The sequence below is a fragment of the Vipera ursinii genome (genome assembly GCF_947247035.1).
Source record: "Vipera ursinii genome assembly, chromosome: 1".
Taxonomy (NCBI): domain Eukaryota; kingdom Metazoa; phylum Chordata; class Lepidosauria; order Squamata; family Viperidae; genus Vipera; species Vipera ursinii.
Window position 1 is genome coordinate 109,356,326 of NC_139512.1, and position 21,375 is coordinate 109,377,700.

The window sequence follows — 21,375 nt, forward strand, 5'->3', positions numbered from 1 at the left end:
TAGGGTCGCGATGGGTCGGACATGACTTTGCAGCTAACAACAAATAAATAGCTGAGTGGACGCCGTGCAGAATCAACTTCGTTATGGTTATGTTTAGGTGGGAGATGTGTAGGGAGACCAGGTTCTAGATGAAATTCTACTGGGAAGTCAGGAGAAACTTCAGTATTGGTGTCAAGAAAACACGAAGTCACCAGGAGTTAAATTCAGAGTGACTTCATTTTTAAGTGGCCTGCCAGCTGTTGATCATCGTCTACCTACCACAAGGAAGAGGTGAGCTGGAGGGCTCCCTCTGCACTTCCTTAACATTATCCACCATGCATGTTTAGTATTGACTGGAAACCCGTATGGACCTTTTGTGTGAAACAGAAAAACATGAATTTATGATTTATAATTTGGATTAGACAGGATAGACTACAGAAAGATAAGAGTTGTATTGTAGCCATAGAATGAGAGGTAAATTTATGAAGACCCCAATTTGTTTGAAAGACTAAACAGACCAACAGAAAATGGCACATTCCACATTTATTTAGTTCCTGCCACTGACAGGAGGTGGTAAACAATAGTGAATAAACACCAACGCACTGCTTATTTATGATTAAGCATCTTAATCTGTAGAGGAGTTTGCATCAATCCTTGTTTGTTCTGATTTGCAATACTTCTCCAAATTCAAGGATGGAAAAAAAGTTTTCTCCAATTTGTCATGTACAAAGGTGCTGTGGTTTGAAATTGAAGTTTTGTACATATATCTTTTTTGGGGACAGTGCTATATGGTGCTGCTTTTCCTGGATGATGGGAGCATTGTAAAACTGCCAAATGACAGAGCCTGACTGCTAGCAATGACATGTGCCCTTCTTCACTAAGCAGCAATTTGCTCTTGCAAACTAGAAACTAATTTGATTTTCATTATAAATGCTGTTCTCTAATAAGTTACAGTATGCTGTTCCAGGAAAGAAAGAAGGAAGGAAGTTAATTAAATGACTTCAAAGACTGTGATATGCAAATGGATGTCAAAGTGCCTTATCATGGCTTCTTGATACCTATAGCAGTATGAATTGTTCCTGCATTCCCCCCCTCAATCTTTTTAATTTGCAAGGGGAGAGTGACTGTGCTCAGAACATGTTAAATTGACAGTTTTCTCAAGGGTGCAATAATAGATCCAGAGTGACATACAAGAGACCCACATGATTTCAGTGCATGAAGGAATTTGAAGACTGTGGGAAAAGAAATGCCTATTCGATATAGTGCCCAGAGTATACTTTGGGGATTTACAATCCAACTCATGCAGTGGAGACTCTGAAGGAAGGACCTGAAAACTTTTAATTCTAGGCATACAAATTCTTACTTACTCTTCCAGAATCAGATTAATGGATAGAACAGATTTATTTACATTAATATATAATGTCATACAGTAGACAAATCCTTCCGGCGCAGGTTAAAGACCCACTTATTCGAACAAGCTGGCCTGGCCTGATGGGGAGTCAATTTAGGGTTTTAATTATTTGTATATTCTTATTGTTTTATTTTGGGCATTAATTTAATTCTTTTTTAACTTTTGTACTTTTGTATTTTTATTATATGCCCTGTTCACCGCCCTGAGTCCTTCGGGAGAAGGGCGGTATAAAAATTCAATAAAACTAAACTAAACTAAACTAAATTTGCAATATCCTCATTTTAAAATGCATCTAATAAGAGGTGGAAGAGCTATAGTTGGCAGATTCCCAGTTCTAGAATAAGCTTGTGTTTATTGCATTATCTATGATCTGAAGACAGAAATTGTGTCTTTTGTAGGCTGATTTGTGTGTGGTCTGATCCTATTTTCTGCACATTAAGACTTTTCAAAGCCCACAGAACACATTACTGAGGTGAAGAGTGTCCTCCCTTAAGTTGCCTTAACCACCTATAACTTACTATGTTGTGGACAGAAATTTGCTTACTGCGTCTTATGAAATCTAGTACTTTGTTCTGATTTAATTCCCTTAATTTTGTTTGGTTTGGAAGTAGCAAAAAAGTGCAAAACAACATAGCTTTATCTGTATAGGACATCTTATGTTTTTCCCTTTAAAGCAAAAATTAAAATTAAGCTAATGATAGTAAAACCTAATTGTGTGTAGAATAAGGTTTTTTCCTTGAAGCAAACACCACCCAAAGGAAGATTTTGACATCTGAAAAACACATGCTTCTTTATTTTTAATGCAGCTTTCATTTAAACTTGCTTATCCTGTTCCAGAAGGGCTAGGCTTTTTAATTAGACACTTAAAAATGTTAAGTGTATTTAGCAATTATTGTGACTTCACCATGACAATTCATGTTCATACACACAAATAACAGGTGAACATAGCATAAAAATATTTGGGTAATCTATTCCATGGCTAAGTTAAAATTATTTAAGGCTACAGTATTTCACTTTGATACAGGAAAGCACCACTAATATGCTTAGCAATGTAAATCATTTTTTTCCCAATCTGATATTACAGTTTTCACATTTGGCTGGGAATTGCAGTTCCAAAATATCTGAAGGGTACTAGGTTGCCTTAAAATATTTATGAAATGTTCAGTACATCTATTTGATAATATTATATATGCCCTTTCCATTAATTTTGAGCTATTAAGATACTGCTTTCTTTTATACAGATTATATAAAAAGAATTGACAGTTCAGCAACATCCATCTGAAACATTTGGTGCATCAGTAGGAACAGTATTAATACTAGTATATACTATATAAACAACATGTGAATATATAAGTAATAGTTCTCAGTTTTTTACCTACTGTTGCCTGTCATATGCATCAAGTTCTTCCCAGAATGTAGCATGTCATAATATATTTGTGTAGTATATATTTGGATCCAAACAGTGTGGCTTTTTTACAATTAACAGACATTTTGTCAATGCATAGATTTTCTGAGTGTTGTCCAAGACTTTTTGGTAACATACACTTAGTTTGCCAATAAGCATGGGGACCAACATAACCAGTTTATGCTATAATATTTCAAGTTCAATTTTCAGATCTTGATACTTTGTGATCTTCAGTTCTTTTGTCTTCTATCTTACTATCCCCTGATATTGCCACATCAATTATCTACACTTTCTTCTTTAACTACAGTTAAATCTGATGTGTTACGACCAAGATTATCAGTTTGTCTTTGCAAAACCCACATTTTAACCTGCTCGCTTTCAAATATTTTTCCACTCTATATTTCCATCTATTTTTCATTACTGGCACATTATAATTTTTACAAATGTGCCAGTGAATCATTTTGGTGACTGTCTTATGTTGTTGTTTATATTTTGTGCAATCTTCCTATCAAAAACAAAAGTGGGTAGATTTTGGATCCACCTATTCCAAGAGTGTTCTGAGAATTGCATTCAGCCTTAATTTGCTAGGCTCTAACCTCTAAAGGGTATGCATGGGAGTAACTCAGTCTCTCTTAAATGTAGGGAAGTAAACACATATATTGTACTAATCATTTTAAAATTATTTTGAGTAATCAATAGATCAAATTAGCAATCAAGTCAATGTTTTCATGATAGTAAATGATAATGAAAAATACTTACATAGACATGCACTTGAAACATATGCCAAAATTCACTGAGAGTCACAAATCACAATTGTTGGGTTGGTAGGTGTAATATAAAATTATCTATTATTTCTCTTTTGCTTGTTTCCAAAGTTTGGCTCATTCTGATTTAATCAGCACTCACTCTAATTAATTGAACATTCCTGCTGCATTGTTCTGAAATGTCAGAAATAATTATGTTAGGTGTTCTCCACAATAATCTTCACAAAATTTTGAACACTCTATCTCTATCCTAATACATGGAGCCAAGGCACTTCCAGAGGGTCAGCCCTACAAACATGATAAATCTCTGCAATCAGATTTTAAATAATTCAAGGTATTTAAAGCTATAGGACTCACTAAACCCTAAGCTTGACATTTTTCTTTCCTAATCACAGCTATGCCTTTTGTGCAATGCTCCATTATCTATAAGAACTCCATAATATTTAGCATAGAAAAAATGGACTTAATCTACATTTAGTTACCATTCTGTTTTCAGAAGAACAACAATAGTCATATATTATATGTACAATCTCTGAAATATTTATTTAAAAAGATGCAAAAATATGTAGTAGTTTGGGGAGAAAAAAAAGTAATATCAGATCTATATATGGTATCTGCTTTTGAAAAAAGCACAACACAAGTATTTACAAAAGACAACTGGAATGTTGCAAATTAACATACATAAAGATAAAAGGTAAAACAATTCATATTATACATATTTCCTAGAAAATTCAATTTGACCTGTGTATTTAAAGAGATATTTTCCCCTTGAAAAAGAGCTTATTTGCCACAAACTTGCCAACTTCAATTGAAGCACAGGTCATTACGGTACATATGCTATGCTGAAAATGGGGCAGCTGAACCTATTTTACCAATGTCTCATGCAACTTTGGTATGTCACAAGGAACAGAATTGTCAGAACATCTCCTTCGTGTAATTTTTAAACATCGCTTCCATTGAAAGGAAACACAAAAAATCCATGTATACAAGCATCAACATGATTTAGCTGACAAAGGCAGCAATTGCTATGATTTGTAGAATTCCTCCAAGTCCATATGCAACAAGTAGCACCACATTAATAATGACATCTGCTCTCAGGATATATGTTTGCCACACTAGAAAGTAGACTGACAGAAGTACAGTGCCAACAGTGATTCCAAGACAGATCCCAAGGGGAGCTTCCTCTTCTGTCAAGTTGCCTTTAGTACCTAACGGGAAAAAAAGAGAGACATACATGTACTTGATGGCATTTATGAGTCTGTTAGACTAGGGGTCCCCAACCCACGGTCTGTGGACTGGCACCAGTCTATGGCCTGCCAGTAATTGGTCCGTGCAAACAAGCCAAGCCCATCTGCGGGATGCAGGTAGCATGCAAAACCACACACCCCTCTGGTCCATGGAAAAACCTCTCTCCTCAGAACTGGTCCCTGGTGCCCAAAGGATTGGGAGCCGTTGTGTTAGACAATAACAGTAGAACTCCAAAACTGAACAGTAATTTAATTTATAGAGGGGGGAAATCACTTATAATGCAGTCTTAAATAGAAACTGAATCTTAATGACATTAAAATTATTAAAGACAAAACATCTGGCTGGATTTAAAGCTTTCATACTGCTGGAATACTGCCGAGTAGCATTCTGCTAACATTCTTGTGACTGGAGATGTGTTTGTTGTTTATTTGTTCATTAATTCATTTGTTCATTCAATTTCTTTGGCTGCCCATCTCAGTTCAATTGATTCTGGGCAGTTTTTCCTTCAATAGCTGTACTAGCATGTAATGCTAAGAAGATAAGAGGTGATCTGGCTACATATTTAGACAGGTGTTAAGAGAGAGCAGAAGGAACAGTTGTGATTCATTTTTCTCTTCTTCCTGGCCAGGCTCATTGCCAAAGAAAAACCCGTTAGTCTATTGGATAGCAGCTCCTTGTAAGCTGCGTAGCTATTATCCTTTACTTAGCAGCATGTTATGAACGATGTTTGTGTGTAACGATCCAGTCTAGAACGCTACAGGAGAAACTCTTGAATACAGGTAGTCCTTGACTTAAGTAAATCTCTGCAGTTGTTAAGTTAGTAACCCGGTTGTTAAGTGAATCTGGCTTCCCTGTTGACTTTGCTTGTGTGAAGGTTGCAAAAGGTGATCACTTGACCGCAGGACACGCTGCAATTGTCATTACAGACCAGGTGCCAAGCGTCCAAATTTTGATCACTGACCATGGGGATGCTGCAATGGTTGCAAGTGTGAAAAATGGTCATAAGTCACTGTTTTCAGTGCTGTTGTAACTTTGGTCACTAAATCAGTTAGGATAGAGTTGGAAGGGACCTTGGAGCTCTAGTCCAACCCCCCTGCTCAAGCAGGAAACCCTATACTATTTCAGACAGGTGGCTGTCCAGTCTTTCCTTAAAAACCTCCAATGATGAAGGACCCACAATATCCGAAGGCAAGCTGTTCCATTGGTTAATTGTCCTAACTGTTAGGAAGTTTCTCCTTAATTCCAGGTTGCTTCTCTCCTTGATTAATTTCCATCCATTGTTTCTTGTCTTCTGGCGCTTTGGAAAATAAGCTGACCGCCCCCCCCACCTTGAATGAATGAATGAATGATGAATGAATGGTTACATATTGAGGACTACCTATAAAGTTAAATTTCATAATAGTGGCAAGTATCCTGCTTATTCTAAAGAAGAAGATAATTTATGCTTTACAATTTATACTATGGATGCTTAAACTGCTGATACAGAACTGGAGTTTCGCAGTGGCCTTTTATACAACAAAGAGGCAGACAGACACACTAGCACAATTCCATTTTAAAGCACTTTTGACTATTCAAGCAGTTTGAAGAATCTCTCTCCAACCCCCAAAAATATGTTCTTCCTTTGTCACGTTTTCTTCTTCTCTAGTGGCAGTAACAATAGTTTTCATTTTCCAATAGTTACAGTTTTTAAAATAGAAATTTAATATGGAGTAAGTCCCACTGAACTCTGAGCCAATGTGCACAAAACAGTTGAATTGGCCAGTGAAAAATCTTATTTTTATATTAGAGTAACATCTCATTTGCACTTTCCACCCAAATAAATTGACCAGTCTTTTAATGTTTAACAGTAAAAGTATTTAAAAGGCTTATCAGATAATTGGCTAGTTGTCTTGAATTGCACAGTTGGAATCATATTTTTACGTACAAATAGGTGATTGTAAATAACGTAATGCTTACCAAAGTACAAGCGAATAGCTTCAAGAAGTGCCATAAAGAACAGCAATACGAGATCAAGAGTCAAAAATCTATATGGATAAGTGAAAACTTGACCTGACAGTAGGTAAAATATAAAATATATAAAATATAAAATCAAGTTAGTTTGTATCATGTATCAGCACAACCATCTTTGAACTATATGTTAAACAACTTACTTTTATAAATAATCATTAGAAGCGCTGCTAAAAAATAAAATAGATAATAAATTCCATCTAAAAAGAAAAGGATCTGTAGGGGAACAGATGACAGCTAGCAGGTTCTGTCAAGGAAAATTATAATATTTTTCATATTTTATGTTGGATCATAATTCAGTGTTTTATGTACTGTAAAATTGACATTCAGTAGTTTAAACTGTAGTTAAATCAGTAGTCCATTTCCAAAGATTGATAATAAACTTAGACTTTGATACAAATAGCAAAGTGAATGAACTGCACTTCAGTTGATTAGGAGTCACAGGTAATTCAACTACACCCCATTTCAGTAAGCAATCTTTAAAAAATGGTCTTTTTGAGGAGTGGCTGCTTCCAGAGTAGATCTAGTGTTCCTGTTGAATCACCATTGAGTGATTCCAAAGTTATGTTTCAGAATACTTCAAAATATTACATTTCCTTTTAATCCAGTCATGATTTTGTTTCCTGCCTGCAATATGAAATTGTTTCAACTAGAGACTGAATTGGGAACTTCTGAATAAATGTTATGTGCTTGGTTACTGGGCATATACAGCAAACTGGTTCAGAAGCCATATTAAGCCACAATTTTCCTTAAGCATGATTTAATAAATCATAATTAGCAGTATCACATCATGAGAAAGGCAGGGCTAGATGAATCAAAAGTTGGAATTAAGATTGCCAGGAGAAATATCAATGGCCTAAGATATGCAGGTGATACCACTCTAATGGCAGAAAGTGAAGAACTAAAGAGCCTCTTGTTGCAGGTGAAGAAGGAGAGTGCAAAACTTGGGTTGAAATTTAACATTAAGAAAACCAAGATCATGGCATCCAGCCCTCTCAATCCCTGGCAAATAGATGGGGAAGAAATGGAGGTAGTGACAGATTTTATTTTCCTGGGCTCCAAGATCACTGCAGATGGGGACTATAGCCAAGAAATTAAAAGACGCTTGCTCCTGGGGAGGAAAGCCATGGCAAATCTAGACAGCACACTAAAAAGCAGAGACATCACCCTGTCAACAAAAGTGCGTATAGTCAAGGCTATATTCTTCCCAGTTGCAATGTATGGCAGTGAAAGTTGGACCATAAAAAAGGCTGAGCGCCAAAGAATTGAGGCCTTTGAACTATGGTGCTGGAGAAGACTCCTGTGAGTCCCTTGGAATGCAAGGCGATCAAACCAGTCAGTCCTAGAGGAGATCAACCCTGACTGCTCTTTAGAAGGCCAGATCCTGAAGTTAAAACTCAAATACTTTGGCCACCTAATGAGAAGGAAGGACTCACTGGAGAAGAGCCTAATGCTGGGAAAGATTGAGGGCAATAGAAGAATGGGACGACAGAGAATGAGATGGATGGATGGAGTCACTGAAGCAGTAGGCGTGAGCTTAAATGGACTCCAGAAGATGGTAGAGGACAGGAAGGCCTGGAGGAACGTTGTCCGTAGGGTCGCAATGGATCAGACACGACTTCGCAGCTAACAATAACAACAACAATTAGCAGTATTTGTGCAATACATTAAACTATAAACTATAGTTTACAATCACAATGGCTGAGGTTAGAAAAGTTAAAACCAAATTAAACCAATTTTTTTTTAATCCCATTTATATCCCGCCCTTCTCCGAAGACTCAGGGTGGTTTACAATCTAAGCACAAATCAATGTGCTTAGCAATAGCCTTCATTCTATGTATATGCCTGCTTATTAGGGCTTTCAGCCCCCCCCCCAGCGGCATTATTACAAAGTCAGCTTATTGCCCCCAACAATCTGGGTCCTCATTTTACCTACCTCGGAAGGATGGAAGGCTGAGTCAACCTTGAGCCTGGTGGGATGTGAACCTGCATCATATGCTATCGTGAATAAGGTCAGAAAATCAGCTAATGGTCTATTTAGCTGTGCCACTGTAATCTATTTCAGGTTACTAACCTACATATTAGAGTCCACTAATTACGTACTCTATTAATAGCCAATAAAATGCCATTCTCTGATCCCATATAGAGAAGTATTCAAGTTAGGAAACATATTCCTCCACTTCAAATCAGAATGCAAATTAGCAAGCTTGTTTCCAAAAAGTACATGCTTTTTTGAAATCTAACAATCAAGAAATCTGGCCTTTTCCTTAGTATTCCTGCTGCGTCCAGTTCCTCATCTTAATTCTACCCTATTGGTCAGTATCAGGTTAAAGCTAGCTAATCTTCCTGCATCTTCTATGCATTATAGAAGAAAGTTGTACATATCAGGAATTTTTAGGCCATGTTTGGCAGATTTTGACTCCTGACAGATGTCGGTGTAATTAAAGCTCTCTGTGAATGCTTGCTTCTTTGAAAAATCTGCAATTTTCTGTTGAAAATTACCTACATTTTCTTAGCAAGATAGATGATCGAAACCAACGAGAGTACTGCTTTTATTTGTTTGGTTAGTCCCAGGTCCTATTTTATGGCACTATCAAATTCATTCCTTGTTTTCTAAGCACAGGTGAGTATATACAAATAAATAAATAAATATATTTTATAGTAACATAGAGTGCAAGTCTCCTCCCTTTCTATTGCTTATATTCCATTTGAATTCTGCTCTTCAGTTTCTGTCTTTCAGGTATGGTAGCAATTCCATCAGATTCCTGTTACCCCTGATAAATTATATTTGATTTTCTGTACAAATTGTTCAAGCTCATCTTATTTACTTCTTACACTGTGAACATTAGTAGGTAGACGATGAGTGTCATGATCTTTATGAAACATTGCTCTGATTTTTCAGCAAGGCCCCATTACTGCTAAGCTTGTAAGCCGCCCTGAGTCTTCGGAGAAGGGCGGGATATAAATGGAATTAAAATAAAATAAATAAATTTCAGCACTATTCCCACATTTCATAGTGCACGAGTCTTTATTTGGGATCCTTCAGTTTCCAACTTCCATGGGATTCAGGTTAAAACCCTCTTAATAAAAAGTCTAGGATTCTTTTATCTTACACTCTTTTTAATAGTCCTTGAGAGATGCAGTTCCTCTTGTGCCAGCAGGCTATTGTAATTCAGAAGACAATCCTAGAATTATATCATTTGCATAATCAGTAATTGACTTTTCTTTTTAGTTCTCATTTGTGAATTGGATAGATGGATAAGAATACTACTTGAGCCTCTAAAAGGTCTTCGCTTTCCTTCTAAGAATTTTAGTCTGCATGTAATATAATTACGGTATGTATCCTTTGTCTCCACTTGTGTTAGCAGGAACAGATGCCTGCAAGGTGACTTGATAAGTCTTAGAAGTTGTCATGTCACTAATCCTTGCTTGTAGCAAAGAGAACAATTTCGGGAGAAATTTACTTTAACTCTTTGGGGTGAATCACCATTTACTGTGCCTTGTCTTTTCGTTTTGTTTGAGCATAGAGGTGCATCCCTTCTATCCTTTACAAATATGCTACACTAGCTCACTCTCTATTCTCCTATTTTAAATGTTTGGAACCATTTTTTATCTGCAAAAGTTTGAGATTTTCTTTTTCTGAACTTCAGAGACATAGACAAGGGAGGCACTGCATGACCAGTATGATCTTTTGAGGGATTCCTCAAAAATGGGTAGGCCGATGAAATGTTATTTTCTGACATGTTTGCTGTCAGCGGTTGAATTTACAGACCATCACACTTTTAATGCCCATATAGAATGTGTGGGCTCCTGGAAGTATCCAGGTTCTGGGATTCAGTTCTAGAAGCACTATTAAAATGAGATATTTTAATTAATTAAATTTAATTAATATTTCTCTTAGGCTTTTCCCAAGCAGATATACAAATGTTATCTCATCACCCTTTGTATGGGGTTTTACATAGCTTCCATGCTTCAGGGGGAGGGGATGTTCTTTATTTTTACAACATAACTTCTTGTGTGGCGTTTTCAGTTACACTGACTAGGAGGCATAACGTGACATAGGTAGACAGATGTTACGGACGCTTGGAGGCAACTAAGTGTTTGGATGGAGAGGAACAGATTCGGGTTAAATCCCTAGAAGGATGGAGTGGCTATGGGTCTTAATCTTCTGTATCTAGCGACTGTCCATTTATGAATTTGGATGCAATCATACACCTCCACCCCCATACTGAGCCAGTACAAAATTTGGGTGATTCTCCTAGATTTGCCACTCCTGCTTGAATAGCAGGATGGAAACAGTGATCAGAACAGCCTTTGAACAATTGTATTTTTTCCTGCATGCATTACGTAGTCACGCATGTCCTTGTTACCCGACAGTTGGCTGCTGCAATTTGCTATATGCAGGGCTGCCTTTCAAAAGCAATGAAAGCTTAAACAGGTTCAGCACACAGTTATCCAGATAGTTGGGGGAACATTTAAATTAATCCATATAATGCCTCTATTCTTTTTCCTGCATTGACACTAGTCAGTTTCTGGACACAATACAGTATGCTAGTTCACAGTATTTCAGAGATTCTAGTATTTCAGCTAGTATTTCAGAGATTCTTCTAGAAATCTCTTCCATCTAGTAAGATTAAGGACAGAAGACTTGAGGGCGTCATCGTCAATTGAATTCAATTTGTAGAGATCTTGTGGTCAGATCTTCTCAGTATTAGCTCTTTTCTTGTAGAAGAATTTGCCTTGTATATATGGACCATCACCTCCCACCTGTTTCCATGGAACTGTGAAAACATGGCCATGTGACAGAACACTTGGTGTAGTTGTTAAGCATCTCTGAGTGGATGGCATTACTGTTGTAATTTGGCAGTTTATAATTTTCTTTTTATGTAGTATATTGTTCAAAACAGTTTGAAATGGAGTGCCATAAAAATCCCAATAAGAAATACTGTTACTATGTCAAAAAAATACCAAACATGTTCAAGTTAATTATGCATATTCATATTTATCAGAATAAATATTTTCCTGCATAGGACCATCTACTACCAACTATTTTGGAGAGTCCAGATGCTATATTCAAATTTACACAAACCTATACATTATAATGCAAAGGGACGCGGTGGCTCAGTGGGTTAGGACACTGAACTTGTCGATCAGAAGGTCGGCAGTTTGGCGGGTCGAATCCAGAGTGCCGCGTACCAGAGTGAGCTCCTGTTACTCATCCCAGCTTCTGCCAACCTAGCAGTTCGAAAGCACGTAAAAATGCAAGTAGAAAAATAGGGACCACTACGGTGGGAAGGTAACAGCGTTCCCTGTGCCTTTGGCATCTAGTCATGCTGGCCACATGACCACGGAGACATCCTCGGACAAGTGCTGGCTCTTCGGCTTTGAAACGGAGATCAGCACCGGACCCTAGAGTTGGAAACGACTAGCACGCATGTGTGGGGGAACCTTTACCTTTTATAAATTATAATAATATTTTTATGGTACATTTTTATATATAACATAAGGCTGGGAACATATCTAATACATCTACCTCCTATTTCCCCACAACAGTCCTGAGAATGGGTTGGGCTGAATGACTGGCCCAAAGTCACCCAGCCAGCTTTCATGCTAAGGGTAAACATAGAACTCGATGTCTCCTGGTTTCTAAGCCAGCACCTTAACTATTACACCAAACTGCCTCTCTGTTAGCATTATAAGTGAAAAGCACACGTTTGGTAGTTTTTATTTGCTCTTTAATTTTATAAATCTACAGTAGAATGCTAAATCTGGCAAGCAGCCTTTTAAAAACAGCAAGTTAAATTGGTATGATTTTTCGTACATTTGAGATAGTTTTGCACTGAAAAAATATTTGCAGTACTCTTGCTAGAACATGTAAATTGCTGAAAGCCAAACTTTTCTTGGGGAAAATGAAGCCAACCACACCCACTTAGATTTGAAAGGATTTTGTGCATTATTGTTTGTTATGTAGATATTAATTTTGCTTCTATTTTACTTAAAGCATAATCCCTTTTCAATTGGAGATTTTAAAACCTACTGATAACAGATGTATTTCAGTTTACAGAGTGGATGAGGAATGAAAATGAAAATGAGTTTGCTGTAGAAGAGATAGCTAAAGATTATGTCTCAAATGCTTTTGGAGGGATTTTTTTCTGCAATTGCATTACTTGTGTCTTGCAGTTGCCTCCTTTAAATATTATTAGTCTATGTATTTCATTTTTTGGTTTCTCAGTATACGAGTTAATTATATCTTAATGCCTACATCAATAATATGGTCAAGCCGCCCTGAGTCTTCGGAGAAGGGTGGGATATAAATGGAATTAAAATAAATAAATAAATAAATAAATAAATAAATAAATAAATAAATAAATAAATAAATTTGCATACCATCTCCTTAAACAGTCAGACTTTGGAAATAAAACTTATTAGAGGATAATGACATAGTCATAGAGCAACATTTTTCATATTTGTCAGTTTCTGGAAGTGATCACATCAACGACCATCATGGGATTCATGTGGATTGTAGTAGATGGTTTCCCAAGGCTACTTGGGGAAGATCAGATGAACATAAGATACTAGAAGAATACTTAACAGTCTCCCTCATTTATATGTCAGAAACGTATCCACCATTATTCATTTTCATAAAAGGAACTATCATAACTTCTAAGAAGATACCAACATTATCTGAAGCACATTTGAAAATCATTGGTGTGATTAAATTTTAGTTGGTTTTCAGAATAAAAGAAAAAGGATACAACAGATGATGATCTTCCTGTATACAAGACAAAAATAAAATTATTTCAAAAGATAAACCTTTAAGGTGAAAAAAATTACAAAAACTAGTGTGCAGAAATTCTTTTAGTTATTTTGTAAAAGAAATATTGTCCCACAATAACCAGCTATATAAGTCAGAACATGGCACAACTTGTTTCAATGCTGCGGTACCCCATCACCCTTTGATAATGCCTTAATTCAAAATTACTTAACAGAGTTTTCTGTGGGTTTTTGGTTTAGAGGTCTAATCCTAAAAATATTATTAAATAAAGTTATGAAACTATTAGGCAGCTTTATTTCTGGAATGAATTATTCAGATTTAAGTAGTTAAAATATAGTCCAAAACTCTGATCAGAAAAAGAAGAAAAAATGAACTATGCAAAATAACAGGAACTTATGAATTTTAGGCTTATTTAAATCTCTTTAAGAACATGTTTATATCTGTGCTAGGAGTCATGTTCGACTTATCCTTATTCATGCTTTATAGGGAGTGCCAGAAACATGTGACCAGCTTCATTGCTTATTGAGAATCTTCAGGTACGGATGGCTATATATTATTCTAAGTGGTTCAAGCTATCTACAGGTAATCCTTGCCTTACAGCCACAATTGAGCCCAAAATTTATGTTGCTCAGTGAAACATTTGTTATGTGAGTTTTATCCCATTTTACAACTGACCTTGCCACAATCGTTAAGTGAATCACTGCAGTTGTTAAATTAGTACGGTTGTTAAATGTATCTGGCTTCCCCACTGACTTTGCTTGACAGGACACAAAAGATGATCACATGACCCTGAGACACTGCAACTGTCATAAATATGAGTCAGTTGCCAAGCATCTGATCATGGAGATGGTGCAGTAGTCACAAGTATGAAAAATGGTCATGAGTCACTTTTTTCAGTTCTGCTGTAAGTTAGAACAGTCAGTAAATGAACTGTTGTAAGTTGAGGACTACCTGTATTGAGAACTGAACTTAGTCTATTACAGCGGTCTCCAACCTTTGTGGCCTCGCGTGCGCGCTCTGGCCAGCCCCTCACATGGCCCACTACCAAATAGGCCACACCTGGTAATCGGCCACAGCCCAGGGGGTTGGCGATCCTAGTCTATTACACTGATGACTATAAAGAACACGTTAACTTTAGGAGTTATCCAAGTCCTCTCATTCAGCAATTACAGGGATATCTAGCTGTGCTATCAGACTGGTATATACAGTCTGTTCCCTCCAGAACAGAAAGATACAAATGTTGCACCCCAATATATAAGTTTATACATGACCTCTTTTTACATAACTCTTTTCAATGGGGAGGGAATTTCTCTTTTTACAGTGTATATCCAGTGTAGTATTTTCCCCTGTAGATATATATACATAATATAGCATCTGTATCTTTCTGCTCAGAGAAGAAGGTAGACTACATAGTGTACAACTCTTGAGAGCTTTATTCAAATGTAATTCAATTTCATAGAGTACCTCTGTTTCCCTCTAGTGAAATAACCATGAAATGATTTTTTTAGTTTGCTAATAATTTCAGCCCAAGTGCAAGATTAAGGTGCAAATTTCACTTTTTGGTGGTTAACTCTGATAGTTTATTAACAGTTAGTTAAACGTGATAGCCAGTCAATATTGAATTAGAGAAACATAAGACCATAGATTGGAAGAGGTCATGACCTCCAATTCGTTCCCCAGTACAGGAATCCAAATGGAAGCATCTCTGCAGAATAACTTTCTAACATCTATTACACGGGTGTCAAACTTGAGCATGTCACATGACGCATCATGACATTTTTTGCCCTTGTGGAGCTGGGGTGGGCGTAGCCTCTGCGTGACGCATCTGGCCTGCAGGCCGCCAGTTTGACATTCCTGGTCTATTAGAATAAAAATAAAAGGTAAGCCTTTCTAACTCCACTATTGTCAAAGTACCCTTATTCTCAGAAACTCTTTTTCCCTCCTCTAATATTCATTTGTAATCTGCCTTTCTCTAAAATCCATTATTCCGCATTCTGCCCTCTGGAATGAAAGAAAATAAGTGTTGCTGATAGTATATGTTATCTTTTCAGGTATTTGAAAGTACTGTAACATCGTTCAGCTATCTTTTCTCAAGGCCAGACTTCCCCAGCACTTTGATTCTTGTGCTAAGATTTAGTTTCTAGTTCTGTTTGTCCTTGTTACCCTTTCTGAACCTGCTCCAAGTTCTCTATATTCTTCTTAAAAATAGACTTCAATATACAAGATGGGATTTGACTAAAGTGGAACAGTGAGTGTCTGTAAAATATTAAAGCCTACAATATACTATAAAATGGATATTTAAGCATTTGACAAATATTCTCTCCAGATGACAATATTACTGCCTTTCGGTTGCCTTCTATAAAAGATAACATCTTTGTTAGATCACAGTAAATCTCTCATTAGCATAGTATAGCATTCTACAGTATTGTAATCATACTGGAAGAAAACAAATCTTCATAAATATGGCGCCTCAAGAATCTGAATGAAAGATAGGATATAAGTCTTCGGAGAAGGGCGGGATATAAATGGAATTAAAATAAATAAATAAATAAATAAATTATTAACTGTAGTTCAACTAATGCTGAATTATTTAGGGCATGAGTCAGTGATTACAGGGACTGATAATTCCATCACTAAGCAGCATGGTCATTATATGTGATGCCATCTGACTGTGTCTTTCAACTTCCTGCCTGCTTTCCCATTGTTTGCTTGTCAGAAGCCGCTAGTGAAGGTCATATGCGGCAATCACATAACCATGGGGTGGGGTGAGGGGCTCCGCAACAGCCTCAATTTTGAAGACAGGTTGTAAGTCTCAGTTTTCAGCACCATCATAAATTCCAACAGTCACCAAACGGCCAGTAAGTGAGAACCACTGTAATTTCCATAGATTACACTGTCACAATGCCACAGAAATAAACCAGGCAGCTAATCTGTGCCTGGGCTGTTACATGACTGTAACAGTTACATGACTGTATTCTCCACGAGGAATCCCCCTTCGTCGCTTCCTAGTATACAAATAGTTACCTATAGCAGTGTTTCCCAACCTTAGGAACTTGAAGATGCGTGGACTTCAACTCCCAGAATTCCCCAGCCAGCATAGCTGGCTGGGGAATTCTGGGAGTTGGAAGTCCACGCATCTTCAAGTTCCTAAGGTTGGGAAACGCTGACCTATAGAAACTACAAAAACCGATATGGTGGGACGCCGTTCAATCTTGCAATATCAGCTTGCCATCACTAGTTTTTATTTATCATTGCACGGATAATTACTAATTATGACAACATAAGCAGTTAAAAAATGTCAATAAAGGTTATCTTATTGACTTAGAAGCAACTTCTCTTTAAAGAAACAGAACTTGCTTGAAAGCCAAGTAGACAACTGTTTCACTGTTGTAAAGGTAACCCATTTGCAACCAGGCTAGACTGCAACCTAATGACCAACAAGATATCGCCAACGGTATTCCTCCAAGCCTCCCTTTTTCTCGCCTTAACTCGGTTCTCAGAACTTGAAGCAATGTTTTGAGTCAAAGCAACTCCGCTCACCTTGCCTGACGGCCGCCATACTCTCTCACCTCCCCAATCCCTCCCCTCCCCAATTCCTCCAGCATCCCGACAACCCTTGCGCACTCTCCTAAGGGCTCCATGGGCGGATTGCCGTTCGGCGTGTTTCGCGCAAGCGGAACTCCACGATCGCCTTTATTGTTCGCGTCCTCGGAGATATTCGGGCCCCCTCGGACACCGCCGGTGGGTCCGGATTGTGAGAGGGAGGATTCACGAAGCCTTCGCTCTTCTTCGGACCTTTGCTTCTCATCTCGGTTCGGTCGTAGCCGGAAAGACTCGGCCCTCTTCGGCAACGGCCGTAGCTCGACGAGTAACCGCCACCTATTCGGGTACTTTCGCGAGCTTCCGATCCCGCTCTAGCCGCCTCAACAGGAACTTTCGGTAGATCGGGAGAAGTCGGCTCCGATCGGGATCCCTCGGGCGAAACCGAAGCGGGTTGCAGGACGGGTTCGGGAATACCCGTCATCGACGATACTCGGATAAGATCGGAAGCGGCTTTGGGCCGTTCGTTTCCATATTCGGGATTCTTAAAAGAGATCGGGCGAGATCGGAGAATAACTCTCATTCGGACGAGTTCGGCTAACTTCGCGGGATAAATCCCCCCTCCCTAAGTGTCTTCGGATGGAGGACTCGGACTCGGCCGCGAAGCAACTAGGTTTAGCCGAAGCGGCCGCGGTAGCTGCTGCTGCTGCAGTGGCTGCAGCTGCGGCAGCTGCTGCAGCCGCAGAAGAATCCGAGCAGCAGCATGAACATCGAGGACAGGTGCCCGGTTCGGAGGCGGAGCCACAAGAGGAAGAGGAGGTGACGGCTGTCACCGTAATGGCGGCAGATGCCGAACACATTGAGATGGGAGCCGAATCCCTGCCGAGTGCGGACGAGGCTGCTGCAGCAGCTGCCTTTGCAGGTCGGCGCGCATGCGTACAAGCACGCCACCCGCCAGTCATTGAGCTCGGGTCGTGACTAGGTAGTCTGGGGATCGTTCGCTTGTGTGAATGGTCCGTCACGCGAGAGCTACTTTCAAGCGTCTTTCCTTTACTGGAAACGTTTGGATGTTCTTGACTACCTCTGGTATCCCATCATGAGAGTATATACATACATGTGTGCATCATCCATGATGTCAAGAAAGCCCAGAAAGTGTCACCTTCTCGTCTGCATTATTTTAGTTGTGCCGTTTCTTATCCCTGACAGGACTGTGATGTGATCATTCTCGATGGTCAGGCAAAAAGCTAGCATTTCTCCGTCATAGTGTGTTTCATCAGAGCAACATGACCTGCTGATTTTTTTGATATCTACATCTGAGTTAGAAATTTAGTTGCGGTTTTTGATGGAAAAAAAACCCAGTTACTGTAGCTTTGCCCATTTGTATTTTAAGATGTGGTAACAAAAGGTATTGACTGATTAAAATTTCTAAGAGCAATATCAGACAGATTAAAGACAACACACTGAAACCTTACCCAATAATTATTGAACTCTACAAAAATCAGCTAAAATAAGATAGTCAGATTCTAAACGGGCATGGATTCCTTTTCTCCCTTAACATTTGGCTATCTTGCACATAATCCTTGAGAGCTCTGTTAAAATCAGTATTTGTATAAATACTGGAAATCAATAGATAGATAATGAAAATTGTACCCTCAGGAGAGAATCAATATGAAGATATTCTATAAACGTCTTATTTAACAGAACATGTGCATATTTGCTTCTTGAATTTTGGTAGTTCTGAAGGAAGATATCACAGCAAATATTTGGATCATGTTTTACAGAAGTAACCACAGTAACAGTAGCCAATGTGGGTGCCTCTGCAGACAATGTATTCACTACCTCTGTGGCAAATGCAGCATCAATATCAGGACATGTATTGGTAAGATCAGGTTTACTTAATTTTACAATATTTATCTTTGCATAGTCAGTATTTCTTTTGTGGTAGAAAGTATCTATTGTAAATGTGTGTTGTAGCTATGAAGGTTCATTATGTAATCAAATTGCACAGATTTGTATTAGCAAAGTTTGTATTGGGGATGAGCAGAATAACTATGACTGGATTTGCACAACACAGTAGGCTATCAGTTACTTAGATTGGCTAGTGTATTGTATGAACCCAGGTAAATATTTAATTTAATTAATCACAGTTAAACCTGAATTAACATTATTATGTTGGGGTTCCGGAATCAGAGATGACACAGGTTCAGGAGCTAAGTTGCTTTATTGAGGAACATGGCCGAACTGGGGAACAAAGGATTTCAGCTCTCATTTATACCTGGCCAGGTAACTGCCTGGCCAATGGGTTAAAATCCAAGCGTCCTGCCAGCTGGTCAGCCAATCCCTTTAAAGCCGGCTCTCCAGCGGAATGCTGTCTCCTTGTTCTGGCTTCCCGCCGAACGCTGTTCCTGCTTGCTGTTCCTGCGCGGAGCTGTCCAGCTCCACGCCTCCTTAATTCACTGACCCACACATGTATGCAAAACCTGCATACACTACACCCCTTCCCCCATGGCGGGAACACACCCATGTTCCCATTTACTTCTTTCCCCGACCCCACACTATCAACACAACTTACCCACAACCCCCTACCCCCCCTCAAGTACGAACATAATCTGAGAGGTAGGCTGGAGGCCTGTGGGCTCGGCCAGACCACCTAGGGGAATTCCCCCCCCCACAGGCTTGATGTTGTCCTTTGAGTTTATGATTTTTTGGTTATGCTCCCCCCCCCTGTGCTGGTGAAAAAGATGATTGTTTTCAGGTGTGATTGCCCCTGGGTTATGTGGCCTCCTTTGACTGGCCCCAGGTGTTGTCATTCCCTCACTGATACAGCTGTTGATGAGGTTGGAGCAGTTCCAACCCCTCTGAGTTGGGAACTATTTCCCTGTTTACTGTGTCTCTTTGGTCACTCAGAGTCACTTCAGGTTGGAGTGAGGCCTCTTGCCCATTATTGGCTGGGCCCCTCTCAGGTGCTCGACGCCTGAGTTGGTCAACATGTCTCCTCCACTGTAAACCCCCCTCCACCCTAACGATGTAAGATACTGGTCCGGTCCGCTCTACTACTTCCCCTTGCACCCATGTATTCCCGGAGCTATAGTTCCTAGCCCAGATGAGGTCCCCCATTGTAAATTCTCTGGGAACCTTTGGGTGTTCCACATCTGCTGCCACTCTGTCTGGGTGTAATCTGTCAAGAGTGGTTATGAGATGCCTTCCCCAACGAAGTTTAGCTGGGCTCTTCCCGGTTGTGGTTCAGGGAGTGGTGTGTTGGTGCAACAGGAATTTAGCCAAACGTTGTTTCCAATTTCCATGGATGATGTGCTTCAATGCGTCCTTTGTGGTGCACACTGCCCGTTCAGCCAAGCCATTACTGGAGGGGTGGAAGGGAGCCGAGGTGACGTGTCTAATCCCATTGGTCTTCAAAAATGCCTGGAATTCCAAGGAGGTAAATTGTGGACCATTATGAGAGACCAATACATCAGGAAGGCTGTGAGTGGCAAAGAGTCCCATGAGCACCTGGACAGTCCCTGATGTGGTCAAGATACTGACTGGCACCACCTCTAACCATTTGGAGTGGCTGTCTACTACTATCAAGAATGATTGGTTGTGCAGGGGGCCTGCGTAGTCAATGTGTATCCGGGACCAAGGTGTGTGTGTCTCCTCCCACTTGTGGACAGGGGCATGTGGCTGTGGTGGCCGAGATTTTTGGCACATGTAACAGCCAGCTACTTGTTCTTCAATATCCTTGTCAAGGCCCAGCCACCACAGATAGCTCCTTGCCAATGCCTTCATCCGTACGACCCCTGGATGCCCCTCGTGTAGTGAGTGGATGACTCTGTCTCTCAATGTTTGTGGTATGATGACCCTGCATCCCCACAATAGGCAACCCTTGTGTGAGGATAACTCGTGTCTTCTTGTGAAAAATGCCGTGAATTCAGGCCCTGGTGATTTGTCTTGCCACCCTGTGTTAACCCACATCTGTACCCTACTCAAAATCCTATCCCTTGTTGTTTCTGCTGCGATGTCTCGGGCACTGAGAGGACATTCTGGCAGATCTTGAATAGCTAATATTTGGGCTGCTGGTGCTGGATCTGGTTCCGTGTTTTTTTTTAATCCTATTTATATCCTGCCCTTCTCCGAAGACTCAGGGCGGCTTACAATTTAAAGCGCAAATCAATGTGCTTAGCAATAGCCTTCATTCTATGTATATGCCTGCTTATTAGGGCTTTCGCCCCACCCCCCCAAGCGGCATTAT

The 21,375-nt window shown here is 39.3% G+C and overlaps 2 protein-coding genes across 2 annotated transcripts in view; one reads left to right on the top strand and one right to left on the bottom strand.

Moving 5' to 3' along the window:
- Positions 1-4,120: 4,120 nt before the first annotated feature.
- On the bottom strand, positions 4,121-17,178 carry TMEM80 (transmembrane protein 80). Its single transcript, XM_083350772.1, has 5 exons — positions 17,130-17,178; positions 13,570-13,586; positions 6,958-7,051; positions 6,764-6,856; positions 4,121-4,767 (listed from the first exon to the last, which is right to left on the bottom strand). Exons 1-5 carry the CDS (start codon positions 17,146-17,148, stop codon positions 4,562-4,564), a joined length of 429 nt encoding a protein of 142 aa, XP_083206898.1. The 5' UTR covers positions 17,149-17,178; the 3' UTR covers positions 4,121-4,561.
- A 580-nt stretch (positions 17,179-17,758) lies between these two features.
- DEAF1 (DEAF1 transcription factor) overlaps positions 17,759-21,375 on the top strand; it is a 43,263-nt gene continuing 39,646 nt past the window's right edge. The window contains exons 1-2 of the mRNA XM_083350771.1: positions 17,759-18,051; positions 18,911-19,008. Of these exons, the coding sequence (XP_083206897.1) occupies positions 17,769-18,051; positions 18,911-19,008 (381 nt within the window). The 5' untranslated portion in view covers positions 17,759-17,768. The remainder of the gene's footprint in view (positions 18,052-18,910; positions 19,009-21,375) is intronic.